At 37.4% G+C, this 27,503-nt stretch overlaps 1 protein-coding gene across 6 annotated transcripts in view; it reads right to left on the bottom strand.

The window, feature by feature from the left end:
* Positions 1-2,080: 2,080 nt before the first annotated feature.
* atp11a (ATPase phospholipid transporting 11A) overlaps positions 2,081-27,503 on the bottom strand; it is a 94,946-nt gene continuing 69,523 nt past the window's right edge. Inside the window, exons 19-30 of one of the 6 annotated variants that reach the window (XM_067441064.1) lie at positions 26,516-26,767; positions 26,245-26,425; positions 22,545-22,647; positions 22,270-22,415; positions 21,841-21,900; positions 20,300-20,427; positions 17,162-17,297; positions 16,580-16,603; positions 12,117-12,182; positions 11,923-12,026; positions 11,666-11,831; positions 2,081-6,934 (exon numbers count right to left, since the gene is read on the bottom strand). In XM_067441064.1, the coding sequence (XP_067297165.1) occupies positions 6,656-6,934; positions 11,666-11,831; positions 11,923-12,026; positions 12,117-12,182; positions 16,580-16,603; positions 17,162-17,297; positions 20,300-20,427; positions 21,841-21,900; positions 22,270-22,415; positions 22,545-22,647; positions 26,245-26,425; positions 26,516-26,767 (1,645 nt within the window). In that variant the 3' untranslated portion in view covers positions 2,081-6,655. Of the gene's footprint in view, positions 6,935-8,235; positions 8,336-8,726; positions 8,817-11,665; positions 11,832-11,922; positions 12,027-12,116; positions 12,183-16,579; positions 16,604-17,161; positions 17,298-20,299; positions 20,428-21,840; positions 21,901-22,269; positions 22,416-22,544; positions 22,648-26,244; positions 26,768-27,503 lie in introns of all 6 variants that reach the window. The other 5 variants (XM_067441068.1, XM_067441065.1, XM_067441067.1 and 2 more) reach the window with 5 other exon arrangements.

The following is a 27,503-nucleotide window of genomic DNA, read 5'->3' as shown; positions in this document are numbered from 1 at the left end:
TATTATCACCAGGTATACGTAATTAACTGATTCACCGTTTTGTTTTTTATGCATGCTAGTTCCATAGACAGTAAAAGTTCATAAGAAACGATATTATTAACCGCATTTCCTGTTTGCCGTAACGTCGTCGTCAGACTTGAACGCCACTAACCAATGAGAAGAGTTGCGGGCGGGGCGACACGTGCAGCCCCGCCCCCACGTGCAGCCCCGCCTCGATCTGCAGGCTGCAGCCAGGTGTACTTGATAATCACTGCTCTGTGACTGCGAAACTTTTGCGGACAAAACAATCCCTGTTGAGGCTCTGTCATAAAGTACATGCAAACAGTATTACTTTAATTTAACATGAATAGTTTGTATGTGACTACCTTGAAAAGTAATACTGATATTTCTTTTGATATTTGACGATAATGGCGATCTGCTCTCGGTTCGTTCTTCATTAAGTAGTGGCGCGCGGGCGATCAGGTAGAGTCACTGTATCTCACAGCGCCGCCATCTGCTGGCGGAAATAAGCACTACTCGATCGCTCGTGTAACCAGCAGCTGATGTATGTTGATTGGGCACTTTTCTGTAGCCTAAAGTGTCTGTGGGTTGATTTATAGCTGTAGCCTAAAACGGGGACATTTCCAGGGACAGCTGCAGTCGGGGAAATAACACCAAAAACCAGGACTGTCCCCCGGAAAACGTCTGGTCACCCTACATAATGTAGCCTACTAACTTTACCTCAAACTGCAATCGGACTGATGTGGTAAAATCATAGACTCTAAAAAGGGTAAAATCGATGTCATCTTTACTATCTTTACACCAGAGCCATATAGAGAGATCTTTCTCTATGGCTCTGCTTTACACCATAGGCCAACAATCGCTGAGGACCGAGGAAACTCCAGAGCTTAAGTTTAATTCCGGTAATTGGGGTTGATAGAACAAATCACAACAGACTCACTGGACAATTTGGCCAATAAGAGCAGAGTAGCTCGTGGAGTAGCAGTCGTTTGAGAATCACTGAAATGTGGGGTGCGTCTCAATCAGCTCCCTAGTTCAGTTGTCAGGGCACTGATCAGGGAGTTAGTCCATTGACTTATGTCCTGATCAGTGCCCTGACTAGTGAACTAGGGAGCTGATTGAGACGCAGGGTAGGTGATGTGCGATGTATATTATGAGAAAATTAAAGTGTTTTTTTTTTTTTTTTTTTTACCTATTGTAGGAGATCTCCAAAACAAAATTAGGAAGCTTTAAAATGGCATAATATGTGCTCTTTAAATTCTACGTTTTGAATTCTATAGCTCCTTTAAAAAAAAAAAAAAAAGTATATCGGGGAAATTCTCCAGCAGGGGTTCAGAAAAATATTCGACAGCTGGCAGCAGGAAGTACCTGTCGATGGCAGCCGGAAGACTCAGTGATGATAGGCCCTGCTGGTGCTGTTTTACTTCAAGGAAGAATACCGTCAGAAAATATTTATCAAACAAAAAAGGGCTATAGGCCTACATGCTATTATCACCATGATTTCATTAAGTCAGTCATATTAACGCATATCGTTATGGCCTCACTTAGACTACTTTACGTTTTAATATCGTTATGAAGTCTGACACGACAGAAAGCCTATGATCTTACAAAGCTCATGAAATGTGCTTAATGCAAAATATCTAGCTATCTTCACGTAGGGTGACATTCTCTAACAAATCCTGTGAACATGTTTAATAAGTTGTCGCACACTGAGGTCATAACAATATTTGGAAAATAGGCTTACCTTATGTCTAGATTTGAGCGAATTCTCTTGGATTCAATCTTACAAATTAAATTAATATTGTTTTTATGTAAAAAGCTGAAATCACCTAAATACATCTGCTTTGTAAAAATTATTTTTGAACTCTTATATTTAATAATAATGATCAGTATGGTTCTGGTTGAGGTGAATTGTTGAAGCAGCCTCAATATGTTACAATTTGCTGCCACCTCGGGGTCACAATATATAACTACAACTGTTGTGCCATGGGCTTTTACACCAGAAGAATTACAAGAGTATTATTTTATTAGCTAACAATCCCTTCTGTCTTCAGGAAAGATACAAGGCACAAGTCATTCAAACATTTAAATCTCTTTCTTTATTACAAGCATATGTACATTGTCTTGCTGTTAATAGCTACAGAAAAAAAAGAAAAAAAAACTGCTGGCAAAAATCCACATATCTACAGATATCAATCTTTTAAAAACTTTATAAACTTTATGAGCCCAAACTGTACATGAATATTACTGCATATATGCTGTAAAGTGTACAGTAGTATACATATATATAATACATTTATGAGCAACGTCACACTTTGTGCAGATAAACCAAAACAAAAAGCAATAGATATTTAGTTAATCCAAATAGGCTGGCACAGATTAAGCCCCACTACAGGCAATAAAGCCTTCAGTTATAGTAGTAGACATCTAATCAAATATTTGGTCACACCTGCTTTAAAAACAGTGAGTGTATTTCATCTTCCTAGTCAGTGTGAGCAATGACCATGCAAATCATCTTAAAAACTACCTCAAACATATTTAAAATCATCTAGAAAAAAACAACAGACTGTTAAAGCTATTTTTTTTCAAACGTTCATCTTTACTGAAGTTGATTTCTCCCATGACCTTACATTTGGTTGTTGTTTGTTTTGTTTGTTTGCTTGTTTTTAACAACAGTAACATTCTAAGGAGTTCTCTTCATCCTCTAGATACAAAAGTAGCAAAAAGACATTTCTTCACAAGATATACAAAATACCTATTTCATATAGCCTTTTTTTAGACAGACAGAATACAGTGTTCGCCAGTGCCTGAACGCACCCCTGAGGCAGACAGCGTTCAGTTATCAAATTATTCTTATATTACAAGAAATAGCTCTGATTCAAAACAATAGTTTGTCAGACACGAGAAAAAAAAACACATTTGTGAAGGGACATTTGTTCTGGAACCACCTTCTTCTAGCTGTGGTAGTTTGTAGTTGTCATTCGTGGCTATCCAATTAACGCTATGCGATTTTTGTTTAGTGCACAATAGTGGCTTTTTTCTTTTTTTGTTACATTCAGGAAGCCAGAGATAGTGTAACAGTGAACAAAATATGAAATACAGTTAAATGCAAAACAAAAATAAAAACAACAGTAAAAAAAAATACATTAAATGAATTAGTTTACTTCTATTTTATTAGTCTTGGCTACTCACATAACTTGAGAATCTGTGAATAAGCACATTCTTGTTTTGTTCCAGATTCGCCAGCACTTGGACTGGAAGTTTGAACAGAAGTTATAAAAGTGGTTTATATAAATACAATGCTTGATAAAGCTCAGTGGTTGGTCCATCACTACGGCATCACGGCATGCAAAGTTCAGACTTCGATAAACAATAAAATAGACAGTGTTTGACTGTAGACAGATTTTACATTCATACAAATGAAATAATACACTTTTGGACCAGTTATTCAGTTGACATGTTAGATTATTGTTATTCATTCATTCATCCACTCAGCCTTTGTAAACCTTGACATCAATATACTCATCAATATATAGTCTATATTTAGATATAATGTGTTCATGAAAAAGGACATTCTATTGTTACAATTCTGTAACTTTCCATCAACATTGTTCAAAAAGGACCCTTTCACCCTTTAACAAACTAGCTATACCCATAATGCAATTCTTTAATCTGACATTCTCTGTTGCAGGCCAACTGACTGGCAATGAAAACACATGTATGTGCATGCTGGAGTTTCCCAGAATTCAACGCTTCACTGAATTGAACGCATGAACATACATTGAGGTTAAAAAGCACCAGAAGGCACCTACTGACAAGAAGCTTGGACTAACCATCAAAACAGTGATCTTGATGGTCTTTGACATCACCTACTTTTTCTCTCTTTAATGGATGATGGTTAAAATGGTGAAATGGGCGACCGGCCTCATCATGAGAACCGAATGACAGGGTGAGAGAATGAAACTCGTGCCAGGAAAGAAGTCGAGATGAAGAGACGATGCTCCAGGAAAGCAAAACTACATTCAAGAATCAATGTAAGAAAAAAAAAAAGAAAACAAGAAAAACAAGCATGGAATGTGAAGGACAGCAGGGAAAGAGGCTTACAGACAAACGTCTGTGGTTTTGATGATCAAATACGCTGATTTTTAGTTCGGTTCAGTTCCATATCAATTTAATTTGTTTCTAAATGTAACTGGAATTTAATCTGAGGCCCCGTTTCCACTAGTGCGTTTTCGTTTTAAAACAGCGATCATCATGTACACTGGCGTTTCCATTGCGTTTCAGAAACGATCTCCTTTTACACTGCACAACCGAAAGCGCATGTCACATGACCGTTCATGCACACTAGGCATGTGCTTACAAGTGTAAACAGTTGCCTCTTGCACATGTAGACAGCTGCAGTATCATAAAACAGCGTTTAACTGCACGCCGGCTGCTAAAAAGGACCACAAAGTCAGCAAGGCTTGCAGTTCCATCTCTGTGTTATGTGCACGGTTGTGACGCTTGTATGTTACAGAGCCGTTGAGAGAGACTCTGGGCTCTTAACTGGGTTTCCCAAAAGCGCTGTAATACAACAGCCACCAGTGGTCTCTACGATCAACTTGGGCATACCGTGCTTTTGGGAAACGCTTCCCTGGTCTGTTGCGTTCTGGTAGCGTAATGTGGGCAGCCAAGCCATCGTTTTTAAAAGTCTTTCTTTTGGTCCGTTTACACTGAAACACAACCCCAAGAGTTTTCAAACTAAAACCGGGTCTGCGGCATTTCCAAGGTTCGGAAACGCTGGAGTAGTGTAGACGACAGGCTTAACCAAAAGTTTCAAAACAAAACACTCTAGCGTAAACGGGGCATGAATCGCATTCACACTGGATTCAAATTCAACTCAAATCAATCTGAATCTGAATTCACCGACTCGACTGCGCTGGAACTGAACGCACTTCACAATGTTTTTATGAGAATGTTATATTAACTCTAATATATTAAATGTGTGAGGCACATTTCCTGGGATTCATTTGAAACGGCTCATCTTCTGTGTTCTGCACACTAAGGAGCCATTTCTCTGAATACAGTGCCCAAGATAGGCCATCTGTCTCGCTAACCTTGATTGGGCTGTTAGCTTAATGAGTTGTTTGTGAACAGTAGCACATGCTAATTACATCTGACTTATTTATATCAGAGGATCATAAATCAGTAATGTGCAACAAAGAAATGATCGCAACCCAGCACAAGGCTCCAACCCTTCCATTAATACAGACAAAAGGCTTTGGGAACAGTCAAAATGGATGTTACAATCATAAAAATACACTGACAAAACAAATTACTTATTGTGAATGCACAAAGATGTCTGTTACATTTGATTCGTTTTTCCTCAGGAGCCCTGGGCTGTGTTGGTGGCACTGGAAGATGTCGAATACTACTTTCATTGTTCTCCATCCTTAGCTGGTGCAATGTTAACTTAAGGCAGTGTGGTGGGATTCTTGGGAATGCCATCAAACACCTTCCCTCCTTTTCTCTTTAAGCATAAGGCAACTAACACACATTTATATATTCCGTATTTCACTTGGTATACAACCTTTGGTTCCAAAACTGTGGTGTAAAAGATGGGAAACATTAGCATTAAGGCAGAACAGTTAAGCTATGATGGCTAGCGTAGCCTTTAGCATCCTGCATCTGGTTCTACTCTAAAGAAATCGAAAGGATTGATAATAGGGTGCTAGAGAATTTTAAAGCAAATGGTCAAGCAGCTAGGACAGAGTAACTGGCTGTCATGATGACACAACGTCAATGGTTTTAAAAACTTTGGAAGAGTAGAATGTGAGTGGATTCCCACCTTTTTTAAAGTTAAAGGGTGAAACAATGACAGTCCAGTTACAATTTGTCTTCTCATAGTTGTTCTAACAAAGGCCTACACACACACACACTCACACACACACACCTAGTTCACTCTAGTACAGAGCAGCAACAGAAATGGCCAAATTTAGCCACTTACAATGCAATCGGACAAAGACAATCGCAGCCTATGGAGTGTTCCTCGAGAACAGGTTTGCACAAAAGCAACACCAGTTTGTTCTATAAAAAAAAGTAGGACAAGAAAAGAGAAGGAGCACAGGATAAAAACAGGAAGGGGAGATGACAGAGAACAAAGAAAAGAAGAAGAAAAAACAGGACAGTCAGTTTAAAGAGCATCCAAGGCCATTTTAACTGTCATCCACACTAATATTCAGTGGTAGAGGTTGCGTTTGCGATGGAACGATTTGTGCTACTACTGCCCAGTGTTTTTTTTTTCAAGTAATTTTTCACATGAAGGATCACAAGGGTAGGTGAGCGAACACGTAAACCCACAGTGTAAAGGGAACACGCTCTCACATACACACGCACACAAAACAAGGTAAATAGGTCCCAAGGCCACTTAGCGCACGCAGTACACAACACTTGCAGATGGTGCAACCAATTCTGTTTGGCCTTCCTCCAGCTCCAAAATTAACACACAGCATCACTACCGCCCGTTAGCTTACACCACAAGAACGAATTTCAGTGCTTTTGTTTCAAAAGGCTGACAAGTCAAGATTGGTCTCCCAATAGTGTCCCAATCTTGACCTTGGGATAATTAAGGCCGGATTAAATTCCAAAACTAGACTATTTCTTTTAAGAGAGACTATCATACAGACGTCTCGGGACCCGGTGTGCTGTAGGCGTAAGCTGCCCCAGAGAATCTTGGGTTGTCTCCTATTCGGAGAAAGGAGCTGAAGGTGCAGTAGTCGGGCCTGCCGCCCCAGTAGGTGCACATCAGTTTTTTGGGAGGGGAGGAGTCAGACCTGCGGTGGGTGTTGTTCTGGCTTTCGTTGCTACGTCTGTCATGTTTCCGTGCAGGTGGGGCATGGAGGGAGGACAGGGGGGTGAACTCGGACAGGTGGCCCTTATACAACTTATCAGCATTCTGGAGAAAAGAATGAGAGAATCGAGAGAAAGAGAGTGGATTAGAGGACTGGATCATAAACAGGCATGTAAATGCAGGCGTTGGTCACATCACAAGCTGAAACAACACAAATACAAAGCCCCAGAAAGAAGCAGTGCAAAAAAAATGTAATATTTCACTTCACAAACTCATATGTCGGAGGTTTACCATGCACAAGCCCAGTCCCAGAAGATGCAAACTGATCGATTGATGGGATGTTAGAAGATAAACTGCTGGGGGGGTAAAAGCTAGGGCCAGTCAAAATGTTGTTTTTTTCCTTTAATGGAGGGTGAAAGGCTACAATACACCCCAAAATAATAATAATAAAAATAAAAAATAAAAAAAAGAAGTAATATTTAGAACAATTAAATATATTTACAGACACGTTCAAAAGTTTGGGGTTGGTAAATTGTTTTTGAAAGAAGTCTCTTTTGCTCCTTAATGGCATTTATTCGATCAAAAAATATAGTAAAAACAGTAATTTTGTGAAATATTACAATGTAAAATATTTATATTCTATTTTAATATATTATACTATTTTAATTCATTCCTGTGACTGTAACGCTGAATTTTGCATTATTTTCCTAACCAAAAAGCATATTCCACCCCCAAAATGATTACTGTAATGCATCATAACAGTTCCAGTTACTTACAAATTTTTACATTACAGTATTTATTTATTTATGAATTGGTAAAAAACAGGTCCTAAACAGGTCCTAAAAAACAGGTCCTAAAAAACAGGTCCTAAAACAGGCTTCATGTTCTTTAAGCAAAATATAATTTCGTTGTTTTGAGTTTGTGGTTCTACCAACAACAACCAGTAAATGAACCGATCATAAGCATGTTCTAGGAAGGGACATTTAGAAATATATGCAAATAATATTTTCACTGATGACAGAAAGATTCAAGACAAGTAAAAAATTCTCATGCATGCCAGAGTGTTAGATGTTAAACTGTCAAGTCTGCTGTGTGTATTTGTGTACGTGTCCCCGTGTCCCGTTAGTACTGCACACCCAAACCGCAACCCAGTACCTTCATTCTGAAGCTTTAAAACCAAACCAAACCAGTCTGTAAGTTTCACACCAAACAACAGTCCCACACGGGTGCAGCAAAGTCTTTTTAATCCAGTGTGCTTTCACTGGAGGGAGCCAATCAGCAGGATTCTAGAATTCTCAGACGGATTCCAGAACGAAACACTTCCTCTGAGAACTCTAGAGCTCCGCTTGAGTAGAGTGTGGATTAGTTCTTTCTGGCTTTAGTCTTCAACTTCACATTCTCTTTACCATAGAGCTGCTAGGCCTCAGTGGTGCTCTGAACCCCATCTAGCAGTGAATCATGAATGTTTGTCTCAACCCTTTCAAAGATCCTGTCAGCCCTCATTCTCTGTGAAACATCACACACACAAACAGACTCAAATGTGGCATAACAGACCCAAGTGCAGCATATTCTCTACAATTTGACACTGAAGTATCTCGCTGGAACTGAAAGTACAGCAGCAAAAAAAAAAAAAAAAATGCATTTCCTTTAGATCTGCAACATAAAATACACATATACAAACATAAACATGCACGTTTCATGCAAGCGTGTAGAGTGACGGAATATAAGGCTCAGACACAAACAGACACCACAGGGTCTGCAGCGGATGCTATCGGCTTGCTGGGTAGCTTGTGATCCTCAGCGGTGTTCAGTAGGTCCTGTCATACTCATGAGGACCCTGTTGTGTCTTCACTCACTGATACACACACGCACATGCAGAGAGAGTGTGTAGGTTCACCTCCGCCTCAGTTCAGAAACTGACACTGCTGGAGGTCTGGGAGAGCATAAAGATGGTGGACTGCTCAGCAGTGAGACACTGCCGCTTTGTCTGCCGTTACCACAGGTCACAGGCCAAGGGTTAAACACACAGGGGAGGGGGAAGGTCAAGCATCAGAGAGAAAAGGAGAGATGGAAGAGGAAAAAAAGAACGGGTTTAGAGAGGTTAAGGACCTGACCAATCCTCAGAGGTTAATAAAGGAACTTCAGCAACATCTCATGGAGTGCAAGTGCATATTTCACTTTTTTTTCTTGCAGAATTATTAGTAAAACTTTACAATGAGGTTCAACTTATTAACCAGCTTTGTTATTAACTAAAACTATTACAAATCACTTTAATTCATTGAAATGAAGCTGAAATTAAAATATAAATATTAGATGAAAAACTTTAAATTGAAGTACTGAAATGATTAAAACTATAAAGTTTAATTTAACTAAATTAAGTTAAATATAAAACTAATAAAAATGGCAAATTCACAACACAAAATATAACTAAAATAAAATATAAAAATAAAAGCTCATTCAAAATATGAATAAATAATTTAATAATATCTAAATAATACTAAAATAACAGTGTCTGTCAATAACATTCACTCATTTTTATTTATCTAAAATTTAATGCACATTCATAATACACTCATTTTTATTTAATTTTTTATATAAAATGTGTATTTATTATATTTAAAACAATAGATTTACATTAACCAAGATTGATAAACATGTTCATTGTTAGTACATGATAATGACATAAGGCCTCCAAAAATGAAAATCCAGTCATCATTTAGTCTCCCTTATGTTGTCCCAAACCTGTATGAGTTTCTTTCTTCTGCTGAACACAAAGGCATTTTCATTTTTTGATATTTTGAAGAATATTGGAAACCAGACAGTTGAAGAGCCCCATTTACTTTCATGGAAGTCAATGAGGCTCGTCATCTGTTTGATTACAGACATTCTTCAAGATGTCTTCTTTTGTGTTCAGCAGAAGAAAGAAACTCATACAGGTTTGGGACAACATGAGGGAGACTAAATGATGACTGGATTTAAATTTTGGGGTGAACTATCCCTTTAACTAATGCAAACCAATTGAACCTTATGTAAAGTGTTCCTGAAGTATCATATTTTACGGTTAAATCCTAAAGTCAACATGAAATCCAAACTGACTCTGAACTGATTTACTTTATTTATACACATTCTAATCAGTGCTTGTTTTTTTTTTAGCTGATGAAACTCCTCTTATTTTTCAAACATTTCCCTTCATCCAACTGCCTCCATTCTGGTTTGTACAACATACCTCTCCTCATCATTGCCTGAAGGGTAAATCTTGTCTATGTATTATATTACATATTCATTGTTTGTTGAATATCCTGTTGAACTCAGAAATGTGGCATTTCATGTTGACGTTAATGTGGCAGTAACATTAGCGCACTGGAAAATCGAATAGGGGAAGGCGAGTAAGAGGAAAAACATGGGTTAAACCAGTGGTCAGGCAGTTTATCACACACACACACACACACAAATAAAATTTCCTTCTGAAATTTCTCAACATAGTATGGTGACATACTATGTGTGCCAAGAAAGTAAAATACACATAGTTAAATAATGTTTCACAAAAAGTCAACAGAAGAAGCATCTACAGCTGAAGAGAATCATGAACTACATCCAGAATTCACTTACATCAAGCACACTGGGAACCAGTCCGACGCAAGTGAACATCTGAAGACCAGTTAGTAACAATTGTCACAATCTATAGCTCTATTGAGCTGGTTCAGATCTACAATTATGGCCCTGTTTACATCTAGTGTTAAGATGCGTTTTGGTCGATCAGAATCACACGTAGAAGTGTAAATGTGGTCTAAACACTTTGAGCTTGTCCACTTCGATCACTTCCAGGTGGCTGTAAACACTTTCGACCAGATTGGTTTCATAATATAGATGCTCATGTGGTCGAATAAGCGAAAAGTCTGCCTACTGACCTAATGTGTAAGCATTATGGGAAGCGCGCTAGCCAGACAGGATCTAAACTTTGTTGGCTGAAGACCCATGTGTGGTTTGAAGGCGAAAAATTTACCAAAGTACAACGTTCTCTCATCATTCCTGATTTCTGACACGCACTCACAGCATTCGCCGTGGTCTTGCGGCTGTCAGAGCAGAAATGAAAGCTTCTCCTATCTGTTTTTTATCTGTGTTGAAAAAACTCAAACACCCGCCCACAAACCCTCCTCTCGAAGAAACAGGACCGAAGTGGTTGAACGTGGACAAAAGAGACGAATTAAAACACCAGGTGTAAACGGGAATGTGTCTCCCTCGTCTATACTTATATCCGATTGACCAAAACGCATCTTAATACCAGGTGTGAATGGCCTATTTGGATATTACAGAAGAAGGTTTTAGTTGGAGTAGACACTATTTTTGGCAGATTTTGATGTTGATGTGAATTCAAACAACGCTGTTATGAATAGTGCAATTAGTCCAATACACTTCCATTTAAAAAAAAGAAAAAAGAATATCAGCTACACAATTTAATAACTGATACAACGGAACTAAATCAACAACTGAGTCTTCAGCTGGCCCTATTTTATTTTAGAGCTGCTGTACAACTGAAATTAACTCTGTTTGCATCATTGAATCATTTTCCAGTTGTCACTGTAAAGCTGCTTTGTGTCGCTAAATAAAAGTGACTTGACAAGGCTTTAAACATTAATAAAAAATGTATTTCCATCCCTCACACCTTTGTTTTAATTTGCATCAAATTAAACATAGCATCTACCCAAACTAATAATCATGGTATATAACTTTTGTTGTGTATTACTGCAAGGAAATATAGACACGTTTATATATGTTTAATATGCAAACAAACTGTATCCTTGCATCCCTCCACACATGTAGATACTGGTGTCGTACCTGTATTCTCTCTGTGGTGGTGGGCCATAGAGCTCTACACAGAACTTTCTTCACCACATCGGGCAGCAAACAGACTATAATCAGCAGAATTATACTGAGCCACGCGGGACCACTGGACAACATCTGCATGAACACATAGTACATCCTCTGATAGTTCAGGAAAGGCCTGTATAGAACAGAAGGACAGCAGATGAATCAAGTTAGATAATATATTTGATTTTGTGATATTAAGTGCAGTGTATTGTGGCAGGTCATACCAAATGATGCCTCCCCACAGGAGGGAGAAGATGACATAGAAAAGCAGTGACCCCCATATGACAAAGTGGTTGATCCACGTCCAGTAATGTGTGTCCAGGGCAAGCTAAAGTATGCAGACACAGTGAGAAGATTCAGATGGTTAAGTTGGCGCCAATTATAGCCAAGATCATAACAAATGTGTCATACGTATTACCTTTAGCGTGACCGTGAACACCAGGATAGTGAATACAAGTGTTCCAAAGGTCCAATTTCCAAACATCTGGAACAGAGAAATATTGAAAAAAGCAAAAAGAGATTGACACTGATGTATAAACAGCCACTTGAATGGGTGTTAATACAGCGCACCCTCTCATCGCTAAACAAACAGGATACATTGCGGTTATGCATGTTGGAAGTTTGTGTGCCTGTATTTGAACAATTTAGACTTGTTCGAATTATCCCGTATTAATATTTCTTCATAATATGGACATTTTATGAACAATACTGAGTTTAGCAAAAAACTATCCAAGAATATTTATATTAAAACCTATAGAATTCAAGTTTACATAAGAACTTGTGTGTGTGTGTGTATATATATATATATATATATATATATATATATATATATATATATATATATATATATATATATATATATCACGCATAACATTATGACCACCTTCCTAATATTGTGTTGGTCCCCTTTGCTGCCAAAACAGCCCTGTCATGTCGAGGCATGGAATCTAATAAACTCCTAAAGGTGTGCTTTGGTATCTGGCACCAAGATGATATCAGCAGATCAATCTGGTGCCATATGTTCCCCAGGTAAGCGATATGTACACTTGCCCATTTATCTACTTTCAGAACATAAACTTTGAGGACAAAATGTTCACTTGTTAATTTATCCCTCCAACTAACAAGTGCCGTGAGGAAGAGATAATCAGTCTTATTAACTTCACCTGGCAGTGGTCATAATGTTATACCTGATCGGTTTGGTGTGTGTATATATATATATATACCATAGGGCAAAAATTATTTAGTCAACCACCAATTGTGCAAGTTCTCCCACTTAAAAAGATGAGAGAGGCCTGTAATTTTCTTCATAGGTACACTTCAACTATAAGAGACAGAATGAAAAAAAAAACTGATTTTTAAAGATTTTATTTGCAAATTATGGTGGAAAATAAGTTTTTGGTCACCTACAAAAAATCTATATTTCTGGCTCTCACAGACCTTTAACTTCTTCTTTAAGAGGCTCCTCTGTCCTCCACTCGTTACCTGTATTAATGGCAAACTCATTATCAGTAGAAAAGACACCTGTCCACAACCTCAAACAGTCAGATTCCAAACTGCACTGTGGCCAAGACCAAAGATCTGTCAAAGGACACCAGAAACAAAATTGTAGACCTGCATCAGGCTGGGAAGACTGAATCTGCAATAGGTAAGCAGTTGTAAAGAAATCAACTGTGGGAGCAATTATTAGAAAATGGAAGACATACAAGACCACTGATAATCTCCCTCGATCTGGGGCTCCCCGAAAGCTCCCCGTGGGGTCAAAGTGATCACAAGAACGGTGAGCAAAAATCCCTGAACCACACAGGGTGACCTAATGAATGACCTGCAAAGAGCTAGGTCCAAAGTAACAAATGCTACCATCAGTAACACTACATCACCACGGATTAAAATCCTGCAGTGCCAGGCGTGTCCCCCTGCTTAAGCCACTACATGTCCAGGCCCGTCTGAAGTTTGCTACAGAGCATTTGTATGATCCAGAAGAGGATTGGGAGAATGTCATATGGTCAGATGAAACCAAAATATAACTTTTTGGTAAAACTCAACTTGTCGTGTTTGGAGGAGAAAGAATGCTGAGTTGCACCATACCTACTGTGAAGCATGGGGATGGAAACATAATGCTTTGGGCTGTTTTTCTGCAAAGGGACCAGGACGACTGATCCGTATAAAGGACAGAATGAATGGGGCCATGTATCGTGAGATTTTGAGTGAAAACCTTCCATCAGGAAGGGCATTGAAGATTAAATGTGGCTGGGTCTTTCAGCATGACAATTATCCCAAACACACTGCCCGGGCAACGAAGGAGTGGCTGCGTAAGAATCTTTGGAGGGAGTTGAAAATCCGTGTTGCCCAGCGACAGCCCCAAAACATCACCACTCTAAAGGAGATCTGCATGGAGGAATTGGCCAAACTACCAGCAACAGTGTGTAAAAACCTTCTGGTGACTTACAGAAAACATTTGACATCTGTCATTGCCAACAAAGGGTATATAACAAAGTATTGAGATTAACTTTTGTTATTGACTAATAATAATTATTTTCCACCATAATTTGCAAATAAATTCTTTAAAAATCAGTGTGTGATTTTCTGGAATTTTTTTCTTATTCTGTCTAGGTACAGTTGAAGTGTACCTATGATGAAAATGTCAGGCCTCTCTCATCTTTTTGAATGGGAGAATTTGCACAATTGGTTGCTGACTAAATACTTTTTTGTCCCACTGTGTATATAAAATATGACACAAAATAAATACATAAAGCATCAATTTTTAGTGTCTGCCTTTATTATACTAATGGTTGACAGCCAATTTTAATGTGATCTCTAGGTATCAGGTATCTAGGTATCTAGTATCAGTTGCACTCAACTAAATTTCGGCATTCACTGCACTGCAATACTGCATTCACAGAAGAATGACATATACACTCATCAAATGTTCCTTTTAAAATCTTCAGTGAATAATTTGCAAGAAATAGTAGCATTACATCATTATATTTTAACGGCACTGTAAATGATAGCATTTTAGTGCCATCAAGTTTTGTTTTACAGAGATTATTAATGATGTCTGGAGCTCGCTGATGTCAAATGAATTTTATATTTGATCTATAAAAGCATCATAAATAAATAGTGAGCTTAGATAGTCCCTTAAAACATTATAATGGATTCAGCATTGGCGTTTAGGCTCAATAAACCTCTGCTCGGGGTGTGGTAAGCCTTTCTGTGTGATTGTTTTTTCTTTTTTGGGGGGATTTGTTCCCACATTGTTTACAGTCCTGGTAAATGGTTGAATTTAGACACAATGGATATCTCTTCTAGAACCTTCCCCTGTCTGCGGACCGGCCACGCTGTTGATGACACTATGCAAAACAACATTGACACTATAATGAGAGCTCTTTATAAAATCACTCAATGTTTACCTTTTAAAAATAGCTCACCACAAGCCATAGCAAAACACGAGCAGGTCAATGGCAACAAATGTTTTTTATTGAACAATACAATGTTGATGAGTAACCAGTTAAAAAATTAAAAAGTACAAGGACACACAAAAGATGTCAACAAGTTTGAAGAAAATGTATTAACTTACCTTGATGAGCAATCAAAATTAAATTTAGTGTTAAAAACTTGTCAAGGGCAAATGATATTTAAGGATGTTGTGAGGTTTTTCAAAATGATTAATTTGATATTTCAGTTTTCTGTTTAACCTGATAATAATCGAATAATGTTAGAGTATCTGCCACTTTCCACGAATAGGGTAAAAATAGTTCTTCTCTCAAATTATTCAACAAATGCTCAGTGAAAAGAGCTGCATCAACATCAGGAGGTCGAACTAAATGCTATATGATTTTATTTTCTGTTCATTTTATACAAAGTTTGCAATTTGGTAGAACCCTGTAACTAAAATATGAGACACATTTAAATTAAGCGACATTTAAAACCATGATTGGTGCAAATTTGCATATTAAAACTATATAGATTATAATAATTATAATTATTAAATTTAAAAACATTGGTTAATGCATTCACTAGTATTACCTAACGAGCAAAACATGCCAGAATTTATTTATCTTTGTTAACGTTTGTTAATAAAAATATAACTTCACTGTTAGTTTATGTTTGCTCAGGTCAAATAAATAATATTAACAGATACAACTTTTGATTAAAAAAAATGTATTAGTAAATGCTGAAATTAACAGTAGATAGTAAAAAAAATTATCATTAGTTTGTTAATTAATAGAGTGTTGTAATATTAACAATTGGAACCTTCTTACAATAACTTACAATGAAGACATTATTAAATGTTAAATTATTTAAGTCTAATAAGAAAATATTTTAAAATATATTTGAACCTTCAATGGTTCAAAAGTGTGTAAAAGAAGCTAACGAGACACCAAAGTGTACCCTATTTGTGGAAAAAGTTTCTGAAAAGCTTCTCTTCCATTCAACATGTACCAAATGAAGCAAAATGCACTTTTCCTCTAGTTCATTCATTTGCCCTTGCAGTGAGGCATGAGAGGATGGACGTGTATCCTACGGGCCGATGAGGATGAGGATGAAAACACCCCTCCAACCCGGGTGTTTGCAAAAAAACACAGTCGCGACGTGACACACGGGACGGACACAAACTCCTACTCGATCACAAGATGACAGACAGAGGAAGATGGACAGGGGTGGGGGGGCTCGCTACTCTATAGCTACGGTGGCTGGTCCTCGGTGCAGGGGACACTGGGATGTCGTACGGTACTGTTTGAAAGCTACGATGGCAGTGAACGTTTAGTGTTAGTAGACACTATGTGAGTGGGGGGTGGCTTTAGGATGAGGGGAGGGGCTGAGGAGGGAAACAGTAAAACTAAAACTAAAAATAGGATGAGAAACAGATAGGGACAGGCTTACCATCTGTGTGTTGGTGGCCATTAGCTGAGGAAAGGAAGAGAAGCAGAAAAGAAAAGAAAGGCAAAAAGGGGGTAGGTAAAAGGAGGAAAGAGAGAGGGAGATATATAGAAAGAGAGATAAAGAAGAAAACGAAAGAAAAGTAGGAGAGGGAGGGGACAGGGAGCAAGAAAGTAAAGAAAAAATTAGGATGTTATAACTTAAAGTAAATCAAACAGGTAAAAAAAGCAATCCAAAAAGGTTACTATGATTTAACTTAATGGCACAGAGAAAGATGTCTGATCTGACTGATTAACCAGCATGCTTTGTGTCGCATAAATGAATGGAGAAGCACCTGTAATGACTTCAAACATACGCCAAGGAGGACAGACAAAAGTCTGCGAGCTGGATCAAGACGTCAGTTAAACCACAAATATGTACATTACAAGTCCACTTTAACCACAAAATAACTCACTCACAAGCATCGGCCACCCATTCAATCTGTATGCGACTTTTATTTGACTGAGAAAAAAAACGAACTAATGGTTAAGTCGATTAAACAAAACACAAACAGAAAAATCATGGTTTAGACGGTGACTGCATTACCTGTCCGTTGCTGGTGAAGGTTGTGTTGTCGAAAAGGAAGAAAGCACCAAAGAAGAAGACCACGGCATCAAAAACCCCCAGAAATGTCCAGTAGATGAAGGTGGACCATCTCAGGAGGGAGTTCTTGGCAATATCTCTGTAAAAAGAAATAGATTAAAAATAAAAATATCCAAAACCTATATATATATATATATATATATATATACTTTTTTTTCTTTCGTAACCACACTGCACTATACATTTGACAGGACTTTACAAATACATATAAATACACATATACTGTTTTTGTATATTTTACATTTTCATATATATATTTACTCTCGTAACTTCACCAATTTAAATCAACTAAATTGTAATAAGTGCCTCTCTTTCATCATTACGATAGCAAAGCATAAATCACCTTTTGAAAGTAACTTGCGCTTCAAATAGTGATTGTATCAATTACTCCGTTACACCAGTAGGTGGCGACAAGTGACTGTTAAAAAATGTACTTGGGCAGCTCCATCCATATAGCCTGACAAGCCAGACCCACATCAAGATGTTTGGTCTGGAAACTCACCATTGACAGGGCTCAATCCGAGGGGCGGGATAAACGGTTGTCTTTCAAACTCCCTCTACACGCAATAGGATAGCGCTACACCAACCAGAGCAATGAAGGTGAAACGGAGCTAGTTGACAGTTTAAACATTCGCCGTATCCGCTCAGCAAAACTCCGAACAAATCTTCCCTTTTTAAGAATGACTTCAGTGCCGTTCTTTGTTCTTTTCTCAGAGAAAAGCTTAACTCCAAGTCTTCCAGAATTGTGGCCAAGCAAACACAACTCTCCCGTCATTATATTAAGCCTCGCCCACTGACTCTATACACGATGTGATTGGTCTGACCAGAGTTTGGTTTTTACAGCTCAGACGTGTATTGAGAGTTGCTAGACGACACTCGCGGCAGATTAAATTTGCTGCCGCTAGGGTGCGTCTAGATTTCTAGGCTACCATCCATATGCTTTCAAATCGCTCTCAAGATATTTTCATTGCATACACCAATTGGTCTGTGCAGCTCCTCTTCAAGCTGAATACCCCTAATTCAGTTGAATAATTCATCCAAACGAGGTTTTACATTAAAATGTATTCATTTAGCATTTTGCTGGTCTCTGCTTCTGATCATCTCACATGTGTCTCCTTTAGAGTATCAGAAGACGACTCAACAATAGCTACCTTTCTATTCAAAGATGTGAATTTAACTCGTGTGCAAAAAACTGGAGTATCACATAAAACATTTGGGAATAAAGCAGCGTTTCCATTCCATGCGTTCTTCCTGGTAAATTGCAGCAAAACATCAGTAATAAAAACAGAAGTTGCTGCACTGTGGTTCTTTTCTTCTTCATCATAAATAACTTGCATCGGCGCAGACAAACGCAATAAACGCTGTCATGTTATTTTGTGTTCAGATGCCTGCCGTTTGGGAAAACAATCGTGTGAGACGCTTCTGGGAGGTTATTATACCAAATCATTCTGATGACAGACTTTTTGAGAATTATTAAACCAACATTTGACATATAATAAAACTGATCTGCTGATTAGTCCAGTTATCAAAATCGTGTGAGGGATTTATTCAGTAAATGCGTGTCCATCATGCATGTGTTCTTATCAGATAAAATGTATCCACCTCAACTGAGCGCAGAAGACATCTCAGCGTTTCTATCCAATACTATCTGTTCATTATATACTCTATGTCCGCAATAGTCTCATTTGTATAAATGTATAAATTAATTTATACTAAATAAAGAGCAACTGATACCAAAATGAAGAGCAATTGAGCAATCTAACATTTCATTGCAAGATCATAATTATGGTTATTTGTGAGCACTCAGTGAAACATCAATTTAGTCTCCAACCAAACTTGAGACTGGATGGAACATTTCAAATAAAAGTAAAATTGTGGTCAGAAAAAAACTAAAATGACCTCTGCTGCTTGTGTCCATTCTTATTTTAAAGATCAGCTTCTTTCAATGAAAATGTCCTTGATAGCTACAAGTGCTGCACTGTGTATAATGTACATACTGAATAAGCAATGCAGAGAAATGAGAGGAAAAATATTGCAGTGTCAGGACATTCGTTGATAGTAGAGCATTTCTAACAGTATTTTTGCCCAGTGCTGTGTGTAAATTGAGTTCAGTGCAAAAATGTTTGCCAAAGGCTGATTGAACTGTCCAATTATTGCAGACTTGTATTCGGTGGCAGTGTGTTCCTGTGATTAAGTGAGAATACCTGGAGGCTCACAATCAGGAAAACATTTGATCAGAGAGGAAGAAAGAGAGTGAGATTGGGCTGCATCAGGTGGTTCATTAGATACAAAAATGATGCAAGGAAAATAAACGTTTTCAAAAAGATTGATTATTTTAGTTTAAATATTTAATAGTTAAACCATCTGAATGGACCAGATGGAAGTTTTTAATGCTGATTAAATATCTTACTATGGTAACATTAACAAAACTAGATGTTTATGATTCTAAATATATTTTGCCATATTAAATATTTTCTAAAAATACATTCTGAACTATTGGTCAAACTGGGTCAGCCAGCATAATAATAATATTTATTCCCAGACCCAGGCTTTCAAATAACTTAAAATCATATTGTTAAACACATACCATTAATCATATCGTTAAACACACACCAACACACAACTATTTCAATAGTGTCTCTGGGATTTGTCTCTGGGAAATTTGTCTCTGGGAAAAAAAGGTGTGACAGCAAATGTCAGGATAAGAAACAATGTGTGTTATGAGTCTCAGCAAGCCAACACTCATGCAAAAAGGAGGCCAAGGTTGGTAATAAATAGCCTGCATGTAGACAGGGATTTATCAGTACGGCTCAAAGAGGGAACCAGAAATAGAAGATAGTGAATGTGCTGCTCCAAAATACCTCCCCGTACACGTGATGAGATGTATCACGTCACATACTGTCTCATCCATATATCAGTCTAAAAAAGAACTAAAAACTAAATACTTCTTGTTTTTGGGTGAACTATTATATTATGATTCTTCTTATTGTTTAGGCCTACGCTTTAAAGTTTAAAGTGTAATTACTGCCTGACATTCTGACCACAGGAGTGGGTGATGGGGGTTGTTGGTGCAGTCCTCACCTGTATAGAGAGGGGTCCCGTTTGAGGATGTCCATGTTGATGTGCTGCTCCATCAGACTGTAGAGGAGGATGGGTAACGAGGTGAAGCTGATATTGTACAGGGTCAGATATGCCGTGTCATAAAGTGGCTGCAGATGCAAAAATCAAATGTTACTGTAAATCAACAGTTTAAAAGCAAAAGACAAATGTATTTCCCCTCACAGCCGGTGGAGAAGAATCGGGATAGGACTCGGGCAGAAATCATGTTCATGGATGCGGTTATTAATGTTACTGTATTGTGAAGCAGAGCAGGACCGAGTTTTGAGGAGCTGAACAAGCCCCTGGAGCGATTGAAGCGAAAACACACGCCTAGCGAGCAGCGGGACTTTAATTATGACGGGACACAGTCGCAGGCGCCATTTCCGCTTTTTCCGGTCATGAGTATGAGGTAACGCAGCTCTGTTTATCATATTAGATACATTTAAGTGTGTTTAAAATGATGTTACGACGTTACTCTGTGTGTTCACTCAGCAGCTGCTGTGACATGTTCACACTGCTAAGAGTGCTAAGAGAGAAATCGTTTCTGCAGAATAAAACCGGAAACTGAGGGTAATGCAGATATGACACAATAGTTGGAAACATTTAGGATATTGTAAGAACTCTACTGAACAAAATATATAACACTGGCCTAGTGGTTTTTGGATATTTTACTACAAAAATACCACATAGTGCGCCTTTAACTAAGTTTTTAAATCCTCTTTTTGTTATATCAGGGACATTCATTTTTATTTTTGCTACACTATTTAATGATTACATTTTTTTAACTCTTGTAATTACACTTATGTTCAAAAGTTTGGGGTAAGTAAGATTTTGTAATGTTTTTAAAAGTCTCTTATGTTTATGTTTACCAACGCTCTATGTATTTTAACCTAAAACATTGCAACATTTTATATTCCAACAATGAAAAGTTTTCTATTTGAATATATTTTAAAATGTAATTTATTCCTGTAATGCTAACTAAATTTTCAGCATCATTACTCCAGTCTTCAGTGTCACATTCAGAAATAATAGGATGATTTGTACTGGACTCAAGAACCATTTCTGATTGTGGAAAATGTTGCATTCTTTGATGAATAGAATGTTAAAGAGAACAGCTTTTATTTGAAATCGTAATCTTTTATAACATTATAAAAGCCTTAACTGTAACTTTTGATCAAATTATTGTTTACTTTCTGAATAAAAGTCCTTATTGATCATTTGAAGAATAAAAATATCAGTAAATATTTTGTCAAATTATAAAAAAAGTGTTAAAATATTATTTAATTTTAAGAAGCAAAAACCCTAAGCATAACAAAAGTTTTTTTAATGTTATTTCCATAAATGTTTAAAATGTCATTCCCACCACCAACCATTTATAATTTGTCAATTTCCATTTCAGAAGGAAAAGTTGATTTTCTAAAGGCACATATTTTAAAAAAGATATAACTCAAAAAATATAGAGACAGAATGTTCTATTTGAAATTGTATTTTTACAGTGATAGACCTTTGAGATATGTGTTTACCTGCTGAGAGAAGCCACAGAAGAACTGATAGAGAAACTGAGGGAAGATGAAGCACACATTCTGTGGAGAGAAAACAAACCCTTAGTACCTGATGAACTAAACACTTTAGGGTGTGTGTGTGTGTGTGTGTGTGTGCGTGCGTGCGTGCGTGTGTGTGTGCGTGCGTGCGTGTGTGTGCGTGCGCGTGTGTGTGTGTGTGTAAATTCTGTATGCTATAAATAGTGCTGCATTGAGTTGCAGTTTACACAAAATTGTTTAGTGGGTTATTCAGAACTCCGGGGAAAAGTAGCATCCACACATATTAAGCACCTTTTTTTTTTGTTTACATGGTTTGTGTTGCGTTGTGACAGCTAGTGATCAGCTATTTTCCTTGGGATTATCTTGCTTTTTTATTTTGTGCATCTAGACATTTTGTTTGTTTGGGTTCACCTTGTAGAAGAAGTACTGGACCAGCTCGGCGATTCTGATGTAGTAGTAGTGCCCGTGAACCAGCAGCATCTTCTTCAGGTGTTTGAACTTGGTAATTGCATAGTCGCTGTTACGGGCCGCCTGGCGCCCCTCTTTACCCATGATCCCTAGAGGCAGAAAGACCAGTCAATAGGCATTTAACAAACTATAGCTGTGGAACAGGAGTCTATCAGAGAAGATTGGAGAAGTAATAATATATAAAAACAATTTGATTTTGTAAGAAAGCATGAAATCACCTATGCCCACGTGAGCTTCCAGAATCATGCTGACATCATTGGCTCCGTCTCCGATGGCCAGCGTAATGGGGTGTTCTTTTGATGATTTAATCATTTTAACAATCTGAAAAAACGGTTTTATTTCCACAGGTTAAATCAGAACAATACAGAGGTTCGATTATTCAGGGTTTTTGGCTGAGGTGATGTGATAAGGACATATTTACTCATATGAAGTGACTAAAATATCAGTTTGGCTTTTAGTATACATGAATTACACAGGATTTTATTGTGTGCTTGAGGTCGGTCATTAATTGTCTTGTAATACAGTGAGTTCTCTCACTTCTTGACTTTACGGTCTCTGGTTTCCCCAGCAGCCCCAGAGAGTGACTGACAGGTTTAGCGTGCAGTAAATTAGAAAGAGAAATAGACCAGAGTCTCTTTTGATTGCATCGTGTAACTCACAGACTGAGAGATTACAATGAGGGAACAAGGACAACCTTTCTCTGGCAGGTGGCTGTGTGTGTGTGGGTCAGGTTTTATCATCATTGTGAGAACTAAATGTCCCCAAATAGATACCAAGACCTTAAAATTACCCAGTCACTAAAACCCATAAGGAAAATGGCTAATTAAACAAACTAAATAATGTTTTAATGAAACTGTCTTTATGAGTTAGTCACTGAGTTATTCACTCTATCGATTTATTCAAAACCAACGATTCATTCAGGACTAAATAAGTCAGGGATTCTCAACTCTGGCCCTCGAGGTGCTGCAGAGTTCAGCTCCAACCCTAATCAAACCAGGGGCGAGGCTACATAAGGGCCAGGGTGGCACTGGCCCACTCAGATTGACGGCTGGCCCACCCAATCAGAACAGACAAAAAAAAAAAAAAAAAAATTGGGATAGCAGAAAGAATATGCCTATGTGACAACACAAATCACTTAAACACGTACAAAAAGTTTCATTAAAAAATAGGGCTGTCAAATATGTTAATAACGCGTTAACGCAAATTCATTTTAACAGCACTAAATTTATTAACGCAGCGCGCATTTTCTGTTTGATCCGTGGCATACGTTAGCCCTTAGTTGGAAAAAGTGAGAGCAGTCAGACGCAAAGGATGCAGCAGCAAACATTAATAGGGAAAGAAAAGGGTTGACATTAATATTCTAAACCAAAAGTGCAGTTATTGCCTACATAAACTACCACGTAAGCTACCACATTTTTTGTTTAACTTTTACTAGACTTCAGAAAGAAAAGTGCGTTTTTTTCACAGCTCATGTCTGAGGTAAATCATTAACACCATCACCGCTTACAGTACACCTGTTTTATTGAACTAAATACATTACAATCGGCTAAAACGAATGCACAGGTTACTTTCCTGAACAAGCGCGCTCCCGAGTCCGTGTTCTTCACACTGTCCACGTAAATCGCAGCCCAGTTCGGTGCGCACACGCAAAATACCGGCAGTTCAATGGGGAGCGCGCGTCTCTTAAAGGGGCCGCACTATATTCCTACTCGTGGAGTATGGACCTCCTCCGGGTGTGGTGTGGTTCTGGTGCTCTCACTGGTACACATTACCAATTTTTCATAGGAACTGTGCCCTGCTCTGAATTAAACTTCCAATGTAAAAACTCCCTTTATATTCTTAAAATGAGAGAAATCACTAATGACACTTAATTTTAAAGTTTAGGCTTAAGAGACATGAACAATTTCTTAGATAAACATCTATGACCTTTGATACGTCTAATCTTCATGCTGTATTGATTATTATTGAATAAGTAAGGTTTCACTAATAATAAATGTACATTTGCATAAAGCATGCATATTTGTCCATACTCATGTTGATTAGAGTATTAAAAACTTAATTTTAGATTTACATTTGCTAAAAATGTGCGATTAAATTAGGATTAATCGCAAGTTCGCTCATGACAATCATGCAATTAATAGCGATTAAATATTTTAATCGATTGACAGCCCTTTTAAAAAAATAATTACGGTAGAGCGAAAACATTTTCATATAACTGCCTTATTGCAACAGCCAATCAATAAGCTTAGTAGTAATGTTTAGCCAATCGCGTATTGTTGAGGGGATGGGAAGATGAGTTTACATCTGCTAGTGAAATAAACTTTTAACACGGGCCACGATGCATAACACAAGACGAAATTCTCACAGGTTAAGCTGCAAATACATGTTTGATAACAGTTATACTGAGTTGCATTAGTGACAAGAACTGGTTATTCCATTTTAAAATTAACCCAATTACTGAACACTGATGTCTTGTTACAGTGGTCATATAGCAGCACAATATCTATATTTGTCTTCCTTGCAATAGGCTTTGTAGCTGCTTGTTATAAATAAATTTTGTATATATGAATTATATGAATTTGTTGGCAAAAAATAAATCATATATAGCTTATATTTACTGTCAAGTGATTTTGTCCCATATTGTTAAATTTGTGTAATTTGAGAGTAGTCATTGAGGTCCACCCTATTCCACCAAGGTCCACTCAGTTAAAAATGTCTGGCCTCGCCACTGAATCAAACACACCTGAACAAGCTAATGGAGGTCTTCAGGTTACTAGAAAGTTGCAGGTAGGTGAGTTCAATCAGGGTTGGAGGAATTGTCACTGTTCACTAAACCGATTCATTCAAAAACACGGATTCATTAAAGGGATAGTTCACCCAAAAATGAAAATCATAATTTACTCATCCTTGAGTTTTTGTATAATTTTTTTTTCTTCTGCTGAACACGAAGGAAGATATTTGGAAGAATGCTTGTAACCAAGCAGAATATAGAAAAAATATGATGGTAGTCAATGCCTGCTAGGTTACAAACATTCTTCAAAATATCTTCCTTTGTGTTCAGCAGAAGAAAGAAACTCATACAGGTTTGGAACAACTTGAGGGTGAGTAAATGACGACAGAATTTTCATTTTGGGTGAACTATCCCTTTAAGGAACAGCACTGCTTTTTGTTGCTTGGAAATATGAATTCTTTGCATGGAGCTGTTTTCATCAGCAAAGCAAAAATACGTGAAGTAACTGCCAATATGTATTGTGCCTAAAAGTTAGAAGTTACTTAATATTAACTTTTATTGAACTGTTGTACTGTTCATGAATATACTCTTACAACAGAAAGACATAAAAAATGTGTATTACAACGATTACATTAATATTAGTATTTTTTGAGGAAAAAAAAGAGAAAAACATTAAAAAAGACATCGTTTTTTGTGATCCTTTACCTATATAATTCTGACAGAAAATGATGTTATAAAATAATCTGATATCTACACTACCATTTAAACATAAGGTCAGTGAGATTTTGTTTTCTTTTAAAGAAATTAATACTTTTTTCAGCAAGCTTGCATTAAATTGATAAAAGTAAAGATATTTATGTTTCAATAGATTTCCATTTGGAATACATGCTGAGCTTTCTATTCATCAAAGAACACCATATCCCAGTTTCAACTCAAATATAATCAACTGTTTTTCAAAATGGATAAAATGGAGAAATGTTTCTTGAGCAGCAAATCATCATATTAGAATGATTTCTGAAGACTGGAGTAATGATGCTGAATTCAGCTTTGCCTTCACAGGAATAAATTACATTTTAAAATGTATACAAATAGAAAATATAGTTAATTCGATCAATTAAATGCAGCTTTGAGACTTGCCTAAAACATTTAAACAGTAGTGTATCTTAGTGACTGAAGTGCTGCATTACCTGTGCTTTCTGTAAGGGCGCCATGCGGCAGCAGAGAACAGCACTGCAGTTCCTGCAGATTTCCAGGAAAATTTCCTTGTAGTTCCCTCCACTGCTGTTTCCTTCCTGTGTTGGCTTCAGTACAGCTGACAGTGTTGCCCCATCAATTATCAGGCCATAGTCTTGGTAATCACCTGAGAGCCTAATGGGATGGACACATATTGTGAATGTGTCTGTGTGTGTGACACCCGTGTGTATGTGAGCGCATGTACACATATTCCACTGTACCCACCCTGAGAAAGTGTCCCTTGTCATGCTGCCATGATGTCTCAGGACAGTCCTGCTCAGATCGAACAGAACGTCATGGAGACTCTGCTCTTCTGTCCGCTTGGTTGTCAATTCCAGGATCTGTGTATTGCGATGGAACAACTTGCTAGCATAGCATGTGGCTGCTGCCGTCTCCATTTTGTCCCCTGTGAGGACCCAAACCTTTATGCCAGCCTTGTGCAGGGACTCGATGGTGTCGGCCGCTTTATCCTGCAGCCTGTAACAAGAAATTAAGTATTTTATGTACATGATTCACACAATGCAGGTATGATGAGTAAGTTGCAAGTTGGAGTGCCTATTTAAAAACAAATCTTCCCTAGATCTGCCTTAAACATGCTAATGACTGATCTGACCCTAGCAGCTGTTGGTCCACCATGTTTCCTTTCTAATGTATGTCTATCGAAGTCATGATTTTTATAGATTTTTAAAATTCAGCTTTGACATCACAGGAATAAATTACATTTTAAAATAGAAAACTGTAATTTTAACAATATTACTTGACAATATTTACAGTTTTTGCTGTATTTTTAGTCAAATAAATGCAGACTTGGTGAGCATAAGGGTATGTTTAAACGACAACAATGTCATAAAATCAGGCTGTATTATGCATGCCAGACCAGTAATATGCATGTGTGAACATGTAATACACATGCACATGATCACTTTCACAAATTCACATTTTTGTTGTTTACATGGAGACGGTAAAGGCATCATTTCAAAACCTTGCATTTTCAGGTCCCTGAAACAGTGTTAAATTGTAAATAAATGGCAAAAACGCATACAAAGTTTTCTGTTTTCAGTTGAAAATGGCATAATGTAAATAAACTCAAAGAGACTTCTTTCAAAGACATTATAAAAATATTACTGATCCTAAACGTTTGAACTGTAGTGTGATAATAAAATTGTTCAATGTCACTAATAAATCAAGCTTCCATTAGAATAATACTCATAAA

This window comes from Pseudorasbora parva, chromosome 4 (assembly GCF_024679245.1).
Source record: "Pseudorasbora parva isolate DD20220531a chromosome 4, ASM2467924v1, whole genome shotgun sequence".
NCBI classification, from domain to species: Eukaryota; Metazoa; Chordata; class Actinopteri; order Cypriniformes; family Gobionidae; genus Pseudorasbora; species Pseudorasbora parva.
The sequence above is the reverse complement of the archived record's forward strand: the minus strand, read 5'-3'. Positions and strand labels throughout refer to the sequence as shown.